We start from the raw sequence: 15586 nt of genomic DNA on the forward strand, positions 1-15586 counted from the left end.
CTTCGTTTTTATATTTCCCCCAGAGCAACGTGCCCAACAAGTTCGAGATCAAGGTGCGCCGCAGCTCGATCCTGGAGGACTCGTACCGCATCATCAGCTCGGTGAGCCGCCTCGACCTGCTCAAGACCAAGCTCTGGGTCGAGTTCGAGGCCGAGGTGGGATTAGGTGAGTTGGTCGAGTGGAAAGAGTTTACGATTGCCAGGTTCATGGTGTTGACGTATGATTTATTATTTCTTAACTTCATTATATTTAGCAATGTATCATTCATAAAAATGATTATCTTGAATGTTGTAGTATCAATGAAACTAGAAAAATCGGATGACAACAGTTTTATTCCTATAAAGAGGGTTACCGCAATATATTAAATACACATGTACCCACAACAAATATAATCCCTATTTTCAGAATCAAAATCATTATCTTTAGGATTATCAATTTTAAAAATATACACTATCTATCATTGTCGTCGTGTTCTACATCTTCATCGTTATTTCAATCTCTACTTCGGAACATATCATCAAAACATCTTTGTTGCCTTTAGCGACATGGACGTCATAATCATTTTAATCCATCCAGTATAGTTTAATTATAATGATAATCATCATTACATTCATTACCATTCTTGACATCATTGCGGTCAACTTAATCATGTTTATCATTGTCATATCATTGTCATGTTTATTTATGACTTCTAAATTGGTTGGGGGTCGCGGCGTTTCTCTTTGTGGCATAGCATCCAAATCACGTAGAATCATCTAAAAATCGTCATCTAGAAATAACAATTTATTTATTTCAACCCCCTTCCAGACTACGGCGGCCTAGCTCGCGAGTGGTTCTTCCTGCTGTCAAAGGAGATGTTCAACCCCTACTACGGCCTGTTCGAGTACTCCGCGATGGACAACTACACCCTCCAGATCAACCCCAACAGCGGGGTGTGCAATGAGGAGCACCTCAACTACTTCAAGTTTATCGGCCGCGTCGCTGGCATGGCGGTGTACCATGGGAAGCTGCTTGATGGTGAGTTGGCAACGAGTGTAACTGGTCATTTGATTAAATTGTAGACGTATAGTCGTCACAATTTAATAGACCCATTTTGACACATGCCATCCTAATGTCATTAATGTCTTAAACTAACTTTTTAGTAGGCAGTTTACGACCGCGTGACGGCTAGAGCTTGCGGCTTCAAAGCATTCCTAAGAAACCATAATCGATTAACTTTTAAATAATCGGCTTATAGATGAATGAACCATATAGACTCCAAATCTTATGAATTAATATTTAAATAAGTGTCCATGTTTTGAAGTAACTGCCACTTGAATGAGAAAGCCTTGAAGAATTTATGGTTCTTTATATTGATAATATTTTTTTAGTTCAAAAGTTTAATGGCATTTACACACTATGTTCATCATTTTTAAATCTTATTTGATTAATTCGTCTTTAACTGAGACTATATACATAAAACAATCAAATAATACTTTTCGTCAACTTGCTTTATTTATAAAACTAATGTAGCTATATTGTTTGCAGCATTTTTTATCCGTCCATTCTACAAAATGATGCTCGGCAAGACGATAGAGTTGCAAGACATGGAGTCCGTTGACTTGGAGTACTACAATTCGCTCATGTGGATACGGGTATGTTATTTATTTTGTCTCAATTCTTCGCACTTTGAAAATTATTGTTCTAATGTAATTTAAATGCATCTGATAAAATATTTTTGTATTATCAGCTCTATAATGTTTTTCTGTGTGTCAGGCGTCTCTGGTCACTAATAGTAGCAAGGCTATAAATAATAATAAATTAAAATTATCAAGCTTTATTTATAAAACTACCGGTTTTTTTAGCTCGACTTGGCTTGGGCACTACCGTGCCCTCAGATATGAGGCAGTTTGACTTAGCCCTTATGAGGTAAAACCGTATAAAGACGTATCGTAATCCTTATAGTCACCATCAAATTGTGCTTCAAGCCTATCTACACTATTGACTATATACAGGGTGAATTTTTTAAACGGGCCTTCAGGGCCAAATCCGAAACTATAAGGATTAGCGAAAAATGCTGAAAGAAGTTACGAGGCCGATTTTGATAAAAACTAAAACTGCATCATTACTTTTTTAAAATAACTTTTTCCCTAGCCGGGAATCGAACGAGCACATTTTGAAAAAAAATACACCCTCTATATTATTCCACTATCTGATAGTGTTGCTTTTAAGGATCAAAATCTGGGAAGTAATGGTAAATGACAAACTAAAGGAAAAGCCTCAATTTTAAGAAAATACATATTTTTTCATATTAATTTGGCAGTTAAGTTCCCGCTATTCATCAATTTAAACATTTCAATTTTTTTGGCTCAATGCTTCAAATCATTCGAAATGGTGGTTTTGTTCTTCAAGAACTCATATTTTTATGTCCGACTTAGTTAAGGTTACTTTTAGGACCATTATAATAGATTTATCTTGCTATGGGCGGAGTTTCGTTTAATACAGATGTAAAATTGACAATTTGCGAGAATGTCTTTTTCAGTCTTTTCGAGTCAAATCCGAGTGATAACTGAACAAAGATATATAGAAAATCATATTAATTGTTTAAACAATAAAAATGTATTATTTCATCACTTATATATTTTTATCAAAAAATAAATCTTAAAAACGGCGGTAATTTATTTGCCAAACTATTACTTTCTAATATTAAGCCGTATGTCACGGTTATAACATCGAATAATTAGTTGATTAACCGACAAATTCTTCAATGGTATGACTTATGTATGTTTCTAAAGAATTAAACATAAATCATTTGTTATGTATAATCCTTAAGGATTAGTATGGCAATGTGTAGAAAAATATGTATTTTCTTCAAAATTTTCCTTTTCCTTTAATTTGTTACATAACATTACTTCCCAGAATTTGATCCTTACAAGCGACACTATCAGATGGTGGAATAATATAGAAGGTGTATTTTTTTTCAAATGAACTCATTCGATTCCCGGCTAAGGAAAAATATATTTTAAAAAAACTAATGATGCAGTTTTAGTTTTTATCAAAATTGACCTCGTAACTCCTTTCAGCATTTTTCGCTAATCCTTATAGTTTCGGATTTGGCCCTGAAGGCCCGTTTGAAAAATTCACCCTGTATATATCGGTTCATATCATATACGGTTGTGGTTACTTACCATCAGCCGAACAATATGTTCCCTGACAACATTCACAATGTGTGTTACAGGAGAATGACCCCTCGGAGCTTTACCTGACGTTCTCGGTAGACGAGGAGCAGTTCGGCAAGACCATCCAGCGCGAGCTGAAGCCGGGCGGCGCCAACATCCCCGTCGACAACGACAACAAGGACGAGTACATCAAGTGAGTGTCGCTCCACATGGTTGATTGGTGGTAGAGCTGGTTCAATTCGACCGGTGAGGTAATACCGCCACGTCTAGTGTGAAGTAATTCTGCACGGTGTGACTGCCGCTGACTTACATATGAGAGGATCATCTTTTTCCTAAGAAGTGGCAACGCATCTGTCATTGACTTAGATGCAGAACCTTTTTTTTTGTTTACGAGGGGGAAACCTTCAAAAGGTACCCGGTGCCGTGGGAGCGACGTAGGATTATGTGGGATTCTTACCGCACTTAAACCCCCCGGGGACCGTCTTCTTAGCGCTGTGCCCCATCGGGCTCCGCCCAGGTGAGCGTGACGCTCGCCACACCGTCTGGTGGGCACGGCGGTATGCGACCACACATACCGCTGCCCTTCCCGGGGTCGCTGGCCGGGCGGTTCGAGCTCCCGCTCTTGCCGTTCGCAGTCCGGAAGCCCCCTTTAAGTCGCCTCTTACGACAGGCACCTTAGCCATATTTTGGTCCCGAAACTACTGGGACACAGATGCAGAACCTATGGGACATATTATGGTCAACATATTATTACGCACCATCATCGTATTATATCGATATTCTTTCCTCTAAATACTACGAAATCTCCGCGGTTCCTTAATTGCGTAAAACTGCGATTTCGTAAGTTTTGACACAAAATAGCTATTTGGCGGAAGAAAAAGGCTCCGTAACTTGTCACGTTTATCTCTGCCTTTGTTCTACTACTGGACTACATGATTGTTTGCTACTGCAATATATTAAAATAAAACTACAAAAAGAATCTTTAAGTTACCTACTAGCGACCACACTGTATATTGCAATCTAATCATCCCTTCCCCCCGTTTTCTTCCAGGCTGGTGATCCAATGGCGCTTCGTGTCCCGCGTCCAGGAGCAGATGGTGGCCTTCCTCGAGGGTCTCGGGGCGCTGGTGCCGCCGCCGCTGCTGAAGATCTTCGACGAGCACGAGCTGGAGCTGCTGCTGTGCGGCATCCAGCACATCGACGTGCGCGACTGGCGCGCCAACACGCTGTACAAGGGCGACTACCATGCCAACCACCTGGTGGTGCAGTGGTTCTGGCGGGTGAGTGGGCCGTTTGTGTGTGTGTGTGTGCGCGTGTGTGTGTGTGTGTGTGTGTGTGTGTGTGTGTGTGTGTGTGTGTGTGTGTGTGTGTGTGTGTGTGTGTGTGTGTGTGTGTGTGTGCGCGTGTGTGCGCGTGTGCGCGCACGTGTGTGTGTGTGTGTGTGTGTGTGTGTGTGCGCGCGCGCGCGCGCGTGTGTGTGTGTGTGTGTGTCATGAGTGCGGTTGTGTGCGTTCGTACGCGTTTCGGGTGTTTGAATAATAGTGCGTGGATTTAAAGGTTATGCGTATGTCTTTAGCGGATGCTTGCGTAATGCGCGCGTTCGAATGCGCAATTAAACGTTTGTGAGTGACGCGTTTGTTTGTATGTGTGCGTTATGCCTACACAAACACATGTCTGCATGAGTTTGTGTATAATGTACGTGATGTCTGAGTTTGAGAACGCACATGCGTATGCGTACACTGTGCAAGCGTTAGGTTTTACTACGTGCGTGATAAGGGCTTTTGAGTTAATGCTTTTAAGTAATACATACGTGCGAGATTAACACGGAAAAAATAAATCGTGCAACACATGACAATGCTGGATTTATTTACATTTGAAATTAAAATTGATTAAGTTAACTATTTATAAGACAATTATTTTGTTCAATTTAATTTTTATTATAATATTCCGTATTGCCCCCAGGTGGTGCTATCTTTCTCTAACGAGATGCGCTCCCGCCTACTCCAGTTCGTGACGGGCACGTCCCGTGTGCCGATGAACGGGTTCAAGGAACTGTACGGGTCCAACGGACCCCAGCTGTTCACTATCGAGAAGTGGGGCACGCCGGACAACTACCCTAGAGCTCATACTTGGTGAGTTTGTTTTTATAATATAGGAGTAGCAGACGAGCATGCAGTCCGCCTGATGGTAAGTGGCTACTGCCGCCCATGGACATCTGTAATCAACCCCAGATAGGATTAGATATTCCTACCTGAGGTCGGTCACAAATGGGCCTTACCCCTGAGGACTAAGCTGGAACGCCTCGAAAAAGTATGTCTTATATATTACGTTTCTGAGATGATTTATTTTATAAAAAGTAGCGAGGACCTTGTGTGCGTTTGTGCGTTTGAAGTTGGTAGAATTCTTTGTGATTTACCCAATAACAATAGTTTTAAGCGCTACTCGTCATGAGATGGCGCCGCGTATTCAGAAGTATTCAGAATCATGCTATCGAAGTTTTCTCAACGTCTTGCACATATAAAAACAGGGTGCTGAGACTGTCAGGGCACGGCTGCTTAAGGCCACCGCCATCGCTGTCAAATCGGTTTGAAGGTCAACTTATCAGAGGCGTTCCAACTTAGTTCAAAGTAGTAAAAGTGGTAGTAGTAATTGTGCTCAGGGGTATTAAGGCAGATGCGGTACTATCCCTGAAGCGTGTATTGGAACGTGTAGTGGATATTAGATAAGAATCTAATCTTACTTAATCTAAGCTTACCGTCAAATGGACATTCAGTCCAACTGATGGTATTTCTATATTATAAAAATGTGGTAGAGTGTGTGTATACAAATGAGCATAATTAGAAGTCTAACAAATTATGTTAGTCCTCTAATTTTAGAGTTCGGTTAATCTATATCTATCTAATTATTATAGAAGTATTTATAATATTTGCTTTTATCTAGCTTCAACCGCATCGATCTACCACCCTACGAGAGTTACCTGCAGCTCCGCGAAAAGTTAATCAAGGCCATAGAGGGCTCGCAAGGGTTCGCGGGCGTCGACTGAACCCTGTCGCTCCCGACGGCGCCCGACGACACCCGAAGATGCCCGAAGATACCCGACACCCGACGATACCCGACGCTACCCCACCCGATATGTAGCAGTAAAGCAATAATTGTTATAGTCCGCGTAAAACTGCTAGTCCGCTCTGAATATAGAAATGAACCGCGTCGCCATAGCAAATTGTATGACTACACCTGCTCGCAACAACTTCAGAGCGGACTAGCAGTTTGGCGCCAACTATAAATGAATAAATATATGATTTATAGGAATGTCGGTTTGTATGTCGTTGCGTTTAGAAGCGTGCGTGTTGAACTTTGTCGACTCCTCTAAAGGTTTATATCTCGCTATCTATTTTTTTTTGTTATTTATTGATCAAAGTCGAATCCCTTATAATAGAAGTTAAATATATAGAGCTATTGAGCGGAAATTGATAAAATTTTCACAAAAAATCTGTTTAGCCTGCTTCATACTCCACCTCCGATTGGCGACGTTTGACATATATTTGAAAACTTTATACCTTTTTTTTTTTTGTTGACGAGGGGGAAACCTTTAAAAGGTACCCGATGCCTTGGGAGCGACACAGGGTTATGTGGGACTCTTACCGCACTAAAACCCCCCCCGGTGGCCGTCCTCAGCGCTGCGTAGAGGACTCCGGGATCTCCAAAGGAACGCAACCGGAGTCCTGAAAACTTTATACCTATTGGTAATAAGTTAATCGGTAATACGGCCGTTTACACGGGTTATGACACAGCCTGCCGCAAACAACTAACTTTTATTTACCAAACTAATGTAGAATACAAAATGTTACTAATAAAACATAAAACGATACAATACAAAGTATGTATTCAATGTTCAATTGTATTTTTTTGTAATAGTTTATTGTAATAATTTCTTTTAAATTAATTATTTATAATCTATAAGGGATTCCACTTTGATCGAATTGTGTATATAATTGTATACATAATATACATTTAAACATTGGCACTAAGTATTTATTGTATTAAATCGTCACGCTAATTTTAATCTTATTATATCGTGTATAATAGGGATGTCGATTCTTTTCGAAAAATACCGATTTTGAAATCGATTTTAATCGAATTATCGAGGAGTAGAGGATAAATTCCTTTAAAGTTTATCTTCGGTAGAAAAGGTCGAATACTGGTCGTAAATCTGGCCGACGAAAAAATACATCATTACAAAAATAGTAAAAGATTTTTTTATGTAATTACAACAAAAAAACTGAAAATAGATTTCGATTATATGAAATCGATTCCCTAAATAGATTCATTGCTTAGTATCGAATGATCGATATATTTGACTTTACGGTTATTCGATTTATCGATAATATTTCGACATCCCATCATAAGATACAAATTTAAGAATTAAGTACTGAGATACAACTCGTAATAAAAAATTCTGAAAAAATGTTTAAATGTGATTAAATTACCGACAATATTGAAAACTTGTTAACTGTTGATATACATTGTCATGTAAATTTAAATCTAATGCCATTGTAATAACGATTACGGTAAGTGCGTATTGTGAGTACTGTTAAGCAACTTGGGTAGTATTCCACTCGTCGAATAACTTTGTCCAATGTACATTTGATCAAATAAATTGGATGACTTCATCCAATTTGCTAGCAACACAAATATTTGATCAAAGATTTTTCCAGCTAGAACTCGTGTCCAGGTGAAAAACAATCGCCAAAAACAGGCGCTTCACATTTTTACATTTTCTCAACTACGCAAATTATAAAGAAATCTTGGAGAAATATATTAATGGAATGCGCATCTGTCAATGAAATTTGATCAAATGTTGGACATTGAAATTGGACAAAGATATTTGACGAGCGAAATACCACCCTTAAACCTTTTGTCTTTAATAAGGTTATTCTAAATAATTGGTACAAATAACTTGATTAAATTCGAGGGTTGAAAGCAATGCCGTTTCAGTCGAAAATTAGCGGTTTTTTAAACTAGAGGTATAGTCCGCGCCAAACTTCTAGTCCGCTCTGAATATAGAAACGAGTCGCGTCGCAACAGCAAATTGTAGATATTAGCGGGAGTACGACCGCTCGGGACCTCCCCGGCATCCGTTCGGCGTGCGACCCTCATTCATTTTGAAGCCTTTTTTTTTGACTATGGAATAAAAAAAGTACGGACTAAAAAGAATCGTTCAGAATAAATTTAGAATGAAAAAAAAACGCTAGTAATTGTCCACTTCATATTATTTTGTATAGGTATATAGGACTATCATTGACGAAAATACAATAGCAACGCATCTGTAGACAACCTCAGGTAGGATTTTAATCCCATCTGTTGTTGATTACATATGTTTGTAGGCCGCAGTGCCTACTTAACAGAACTGCATGCTACCTAACGTCTATATAATAAAAATAGTATTTTTTGACTGAAGCGTCTTGCTTTTAACACCCTTATTTATGCTTATGCGAGGGTGGTACGGCATTGGTTGGTATGTGCTCAGAGTCAATTAGTGATTGCAAGTGCTCATTAACTTAAAAATGTCTTAAGGAACGAAGGAAATTGTGATTGAATGGAAAGAATGTGGTGTTGTTCAAGTGAATGAGCGAAATTCCATAATGCGGTTTTGATGTTGCGTACATTATTAATTAGTAACTTAATTTTGGGAAAATATTTTTTTGGTTGCAATCCATATCATTTCCCACCGCTGGGCAGTTGCCTAAAGCATATTTTACTACGTTGCTTTAATGCTGATTAGTTGAGAATATTGTTGTGGTCGGCAGTGATGTCCTTTTCGTTACAATTAATACATGCATTTGCACCATAAATGCATAATGGGTTTGTGCTTTCGCACTTTATTATTATAAAATATTAGATTACATTCGTGACCTTCATCGTATTTGAATTTACAATTATTGTAAATGTCGGAAAATACCGCTAAGGGTGTTAACACACTGTCCGACTTCCGATGCCCGTCACCGACTGTCGCTCGTATGGCACCACCCTAACAGGACACTTCGCTCATTCATTTGATGTGATTGTAACGAAATGATTTTAGTATGGGAGTTATACTACATCGTGTATTATAGGAGGAATATGTATGAAAGTATATTTATAATTTAATTTTACACACTGTAGAAGCAGCATTTTTTTGTAAAATGATTAAATTTAAGGCTACCTTTAAAATTTAGTAGTAAATTATTGAATGAATGAAATTATTTCATTGGTCCGCCATCTTGGAACTCCGCCATATTAGACTTACAATGGCGTCATTATAAATAAAATAAAATAAAAAAATAAAAATAGTTTATAACTATAACTCAGTGCATTCACAGTGCATCATGCATTGTCATCCAAATCAAATGTGTATGTAAAATTTTAGTTCGATCGGGGTTTAACTGGTTAATACTGTTGCAAGATTTTATCCTCACGCACATTCAAACTAAAAAAGAAAGTTAAAAAGCCTGTAAAAATTATTCAAAGGTATTTATGGTAAGGGACTTCTTTTCGACCCCTTACTAAGATCGTTAGGTTTGTGGCGACAGAATAAATACCTATTTATTTTAAATAGACGTACTTAGCTACGACCCATCCCCTCCATTCTACCCCCTTTCTGAAATATACCATATTTTCAGGTTTTCTAAAGGTAGCCTCAAATGATTCCATCACACGAAGTATGCGATAGTTAAGATTGTGAACAGAACCGCCGGATGGTAACGACGTCGGCATGGGTTGTAACTTATGCCTTATTCTATACCCCTTGTAGTGGATCATAGGATGTAATGTATTTAATTATTATGGCATTCGTGTGAGCAAAGGAATTAAGTGTATTTTTTTGTTATAAAATGAAATAACAGAGATTATGATTTATTTCAGGCATTTTTTTTTGTTTTATTTTTATTTTTAACGGTCACGATTAAATTGTTGGATGAAATTTGTTAAGTGGCAATAAAAATGTGTGAAGACTAATAGCAAAACATTGTAAGTTATCGAAAGTAAAATATAAGTCTTAGGATATTCAAGTATGACTAATCGTTGATTACAGTTTACAGTAATACCTCGACTTACGATCCCGGAGTTACGCGGTTTTCAATTCTTGTCGATTCGTCTTTTGTTTCAGCGACATACGACTCTCGATTATAGACTTGCTGCCCCCACATTATTGCCTAATTATCGCGTGTTTAAATTATAACCATACGATGTTATTTATATGCGACATCATACTCCCGACTTATGCGAATATAGTGTACTAATAAATAGAACCCGTCTACTTCATTTATCAAGTACTGGTAAGGTCCAGTAGTTATTATTGTGTGTTATATATGTTTTCTTCAAGCAATTGGACTATGCATGTAGTTATGTAACCTCAAAATTGTGTAATGTACATGTATAGAATACTGGATTGGGGAAGACGATTAAATAACAAAATTATATGGTATCATAGTCCGCGCCAAACTGCTAGTCCGCTCTGAATATCGAAATGACGACGCGACTGTCGCCATAGCAAATTGTATGACTACACCTGCTCGTAACAACTTCAGAGCGGACTAGTACTTTGGCGCTGATTATCCTTTCCTATTTACCTGGGAATACAACGCTCGCACACACGAGCACGTGTCAGAGTATGTACACTGCGCTTCGTGCGTCCCTTACCCACACAACAGTAAATATAATAGTTTTTGTGTTTTTTCGTAGAGTTATCTTAAATTTTGTAGTATGACCACCTGAAAGCAGCAGATCCTCAAAGTATTGATATGAAATCTATCGTTGTGTATTTATTTTTATGTAATTACGTTTATTATATATTATTATGTAGTTAGGTTCATATTTATGCTACTTTATACGATCTGTAGATTATGATGATTTTATTATAATCCATATTATGTTTATGTTTTTAGTATAAATAAGAAATAACATATTTTTATTTCATGTTACAATATTCTTTGCTCACACGAATGATTACTTAATATTATTTTTAAATCGCGATCGAAGTACGCTTTCGCTTAAGATTAAAAAAAAGATATTTTCATATTAAAGAACACACTGTATATAACTTATTATGAGGTGTGAAAAATTGTTACAGCCCGTATAGAGATTAGAATCCATGAAATGGAAAAATGAAGGCGGGAAGTTTTTAGTATGTAACAAGTTATCAATTTTTCACACCCTGTATTTTTCTTGTTTATTTAATAAATAAGTTAGTTACATTTATTATTTACAAAAATTACTTAATTATTACATTTATTTTATTATTTAAGGCTTCTTGTGATGAATAATGGACTCTTTATTTTGTTTTGATGTAATAAGAAATATTTTAATCCAATTATTGTGTAAATGGACAGGCGTCGAAGACGAAACTGTATTTAATAGTAAACGAAACTTTTTTTTTGAAAATAAAATGTCTTACTCTCGTGTCAAATGCTTTTATTTATTAACGAAATTAAAATTTTAAAGGCAACATCAAATTTTATTATTATTGTGTATACAAGGCCTCGCTGGTAGGTGAAACAGCTTTAACTGGTGGGCATACAAACAGGGTATTTTGGCGGTGTAATTGACGCGAGTGTTGTGTTAAGAAATTGTATTTGAAATTCTTAAATTTATATTTAATATTAAAACTAAACTATTTCATGCAGTCAGGGGTGGCCCTAGGGTCATACGAGGGGCGCCGAAAACAGCCGAGCATCACTGTTTAGAAAAGAGGCTAGGCTGTTAATTAAACGGCTACTTGTCTGCAACATACATATTCTGTGCTGTAACTACAGTGTGCTGCTTGCTAAGACCGCCACTGCATGCAGTATGCTGTTTTCAGTAGCGACGCATCCATGCCGTAACGGGAGCGCGGACACCTATTTTCGAAGTTAAATTAAAGTTACAAATCAGATCTTTGTTTAAAAAGTTGTTGACTAGACAAGTATGAGGGCCTCGTGGACCGTGAAATCCTAATCCTATCTGGTGTTGACTACATATGTCCATGGTCGGTAGTAGCCATTTACCATCAGGTGGACTGCATGCTGGTCTGCTACTCCTTATTATAAAAAATTATAATAATAATTATTATTTTTTATTAAATAATGTGTTTACTGTTTAATTATATTTCATTCAGACTCACTGAACTAACTGCAAATTCGAATGCCACGTCAAATGCTTGCCAAACCTCAACAAGCTGCCACGAATTCAAACGTGCGGACACAGGATATGAGTGGGTTTGTGTAGTTTTGTTTGCTTATAGCATAGCTATACCATGCCAAATGTTTGTAGAGGTTTAAAGTTATGCGGCATTTCATATTATCTAATGTCAATATTATATAGCGGAATAATAGAATTTAAAGGGACTTCATTTTAGCACAGCTAAGATTTTTGTGTACAAAACAATGTTATGTGAATGGAAATCATACGGAAAAAATCCGCACATGAGGACACAATAATTATACTCGTACATACCCGCGTTACGGAAAAGATGGGCTTAGAATTCTCAAAAAATATTTCGTATTCTAATTTATATAAGGATCTGCAAATTTTAAATTATAGTAGTTATACATCCAACAGAAAGAATTGAACTTGTATTATAGGTATATAATTGGTACACGGAAGGTTTCGTACCACCAAATTTTCATTAATTCTTAGTATTTGCTTTCATAGCAGTCATAGAAGTAAATGCATTATGGAATTGTAAACAGTCTACCACAACACATTATTGCTATAGCGGCCATAGTAATACATATTCTGTAAAAGATTGAAACTTTTACTTACAATGTAAGAGATAGAGCCATGTGACAGATGGACGGACGGATAGCTTAGTAATATAGTTCCCCAATCCACTCCGCGAGGGACCCTGAAAAACTAATTTGTATGTAGTTTTAAAGCGGTGACAAATTCTCGGTAACTAATGATTTTTATAGATTTAAATTTACTACGTTTAATTTACAATGACAGAAACTAATGTGTATTTTAACGCAGATTTTACTCAGTATTCAATTACGAATTCAATTTAATTTTATTGGTATATTTATGTAGCTAAATATGTTTTGACAAGGCTTCATTGAAAGGACGTAAGTATTAAAATAATTACTTTAATATTAGTATTTAAATTTTTTTTCTAATGCGGGTGGATTAATCCGAATCTATAAGAAATGACAAAACATGTTCATAAGAGGCCAATAGTATCTAATCCATATTTAAATCTGGAAATCCAATGATTTCATTTTTTCGAATCGAATTTTACGTACCTAACTATATCGTATCATCTGATATATTATGTATATGACATGATCTTTTCCTAAGAAAAATTGAAATTTGACGATTTGATATTTTTGCCAAAAGAATGGATTGGTTATTTAACATGCGCTAAATAACTTACTTGGTACTTACTGGCTACTTAAAGTAGGTGCTTCACCTGTCTTCACCTTCACCTTTTAAGGATTAGGGTGCGGTAAATCTAAGGCCAACATGAGAAATTGACAAGTAGGTATAGGTACCTACTTACGAAATTTAGAAATATGGCAGTAATTAATATTTTTATGTAATTTATGGGTAAGTGTAAATTTTGTATTGTAGGAGTAAATAATGTCAACACTTTCGTGTTAGAGATGACAAGTGATTAATAATGTATGGTTATGCCTATTTGATTTTGGAATCTTAAATTAACTTTTTGTTGTTACACGCGTTCAGGCATGAATCAGCATCAATTTTGTCAATAAAAAGAGGATTTTAAATTATTTTTTATTGAATAATGATATTACGTACAGGATCTACAGTCCTACAGTTTCATTTATCTAAATACAGTTTATGCGTTTTGTGTGTAGATACATTCAAAATATCACGTTAACCATGTTTCTATCAAAAAAAGAAAATATCATATGGTTGTAATCAAAAAGATTTGAGTGAATTCACTGAATTTTGAAATCGTCACTTTTTAATTAATTGACTGTACGGTAGGTATATACATATACATATATATACGTACATATAGGTATATACATATACGTAGGTATATACATATATATACGTACACGCAAATACATGTTTTTAATTAGTACCTTACACTCTTTCTACGTTTTAAACGCTTTCTATACAGCCCGATACTAGGACTCCCTGTATCGTGGGTACCATGGACACATACAAAGACCAATACACAAATACCCAGAGCCAGAACAGATACCCGTCAGATCATCATCCTTCAGATACCTGTCTGGCCGGCGATCGAACCTGGAACCTTTTGCGCATCAGACCGTTATGGTGATCGTACCGCTACTCGAGTCGTCTATCTTGTTTTCTGATGGTTTTGTCTTAAACATGAAAGGAATATATGTAACAAATCATGGTAATTATTATGTGCCAGTGGTTTTATGACACAAAAAACATGCTTGATCGCGACGCGTCGCCATGCGCAATCGACTGTGCGATTCCCACTCGATCTGGCGGAACAACAATAGATGCTGTATTTATTAGATATCTTGATAATGTTATGTCCAATACTTTTGTAACATACTTCAGTTACCATCGACCAATTGTCACAGTAATACCGTCCTCAGAGGCAACATCGAATATAACTATTACCGAAGTCACTGATTAAACGAATTAAGTAGTCACGATTTGAAATAAATTCGTAATTTTTTGTATTTAATGAAAATAAATGTTTATTTAATAAATAGTCATCGTTATCTGGAAAAAAATCGTAATATTTTTTTTTATCATTATGACATATTTAGTTCCTATCACAATATGTTCTTTTCTGCATATTACTTTTACAAAATAATGTCGATGTTTCACATCTGCCAGGCGTCCCGTGACGGCTCACATTTTTTAATAAAAAAAATCTGGATAATGATTATAGTTGGGGAGCCCAAGAGGGGATTTCGGAAGTGTTTCGAGCGCGTCAGACTAAGATATGAGAGATACCTTACACCCTGTAAAGTATCCTAAACCATAAATGAGCTTTCTATGTCGGGGGTTTGCAGAATCAAAAAAAATCGATCACTGGACATGCTCGAGCGTGGTCAATTTTCTTTTTAACATAATGGAAATAATGCTAGAAAACGGGAAACATCATAATCTGCCGATTACCACACGTTGAAGTAGTGAAAAAAAGACATTCCGAAAAAAAAACATCCTGTATTATTATGCTATCTGATAGTGTCAATTATTAGCGTGAATCCCTGTAAAGTAATGGTGCATCACAAACTAAAGGAAAAGGCTCATTTTTAGGAAAATACATTATTATTAATTTTTTTTTTCAAATCGTCAGAATAAGAAAACCCCCCGCTGAATCGAAAAATATCATATAACCTTTTCTTCATTCTAATTTCTAATCTACACAATCGTATAGGTCCCAATGGTGCTTGAGTTTTTACACATTTAGCATCTTGGGCTCCCCTACTATTTATTTTATAAATCGGTATTCC

General features: G+C 36.6%; 1 protein-coding gene and 1 long non-coding RNA gene across 4 annotated transcripts in view; one reads left to right on the forward strand and one right to left on the reverse strand.

The window, feature by feature from the left end:
- Positions 1 to 6714, forward strand: part of Nedd4 (E3 ubiquitin-protein ligase Nedd4) — a 33860-nt gene extending 27146 nt beyond the window's left edge. For all 3 annotated transcript variants that reach the window (XM_073086932.1, XM_073086934.1, XM_073086933.1), the window contains 7 exons: positions 24 to 165; positions 808 to 1017; positions 1528 to 1634; positions 3218 to 3351; positions 4210 to 4438; positions 5121 to 5290; positions 6099 to 6714. In XM_073086932.1, coding sequence (XP_072943033.1) covers positions 24 to 165; positions 808 to 1017; positions 1528 to 1634; positions 3218 to 3351; positions 4210 to 4438; positions 5121 to 5290; positions 6099 to 6201 — 1095 coding nt within the window. In that variant the 3' untranslated portion in view covers positions 6202 to 6714. The remainder of the gene's footprint in view (positions 1 to 23; positions 166 to 807; positions 1018 to 1527; positions 1635 to 3217; positions 3352 to 4209; positions 4439 to 5120; positions 5291 to 6098) is intronic.
- Positions 6528 to 7022, reverse strand: LOC140752591 (uncharacterized). The gene is made up of 2 exons (XR_012103442.1): positions 6896 to 7022; positions 6528 to 6715 (listed from the first exon to the last, which is right to left on the reverse strand). It is a non-coding gene; the product is annotated as an uncharacterized LOC140752591 (long non-coding RNA).
- Positions 7023 to 15586: the final 8564 nt, after the last annotated feature.

The sequence above is a fragment of the Epargyreus clarus genome, unplaced genomic scaffold (genome assembly GCF_041222505.1).
Source record: "Epargyreus clarus isolate Ecla_fem2 unplaced genomic scaffold, WU_Ecla_fem_2.2 ptg000024l, whole genome shotgun sequence".
NCBI classification, from domain to species: domain Eukaryota; kingdom Metazoa; phylum Arthropoda; class Insecta; order Lepidoptera; family Hesperiidae; genus Epargyreus; species Epargyreus clarus.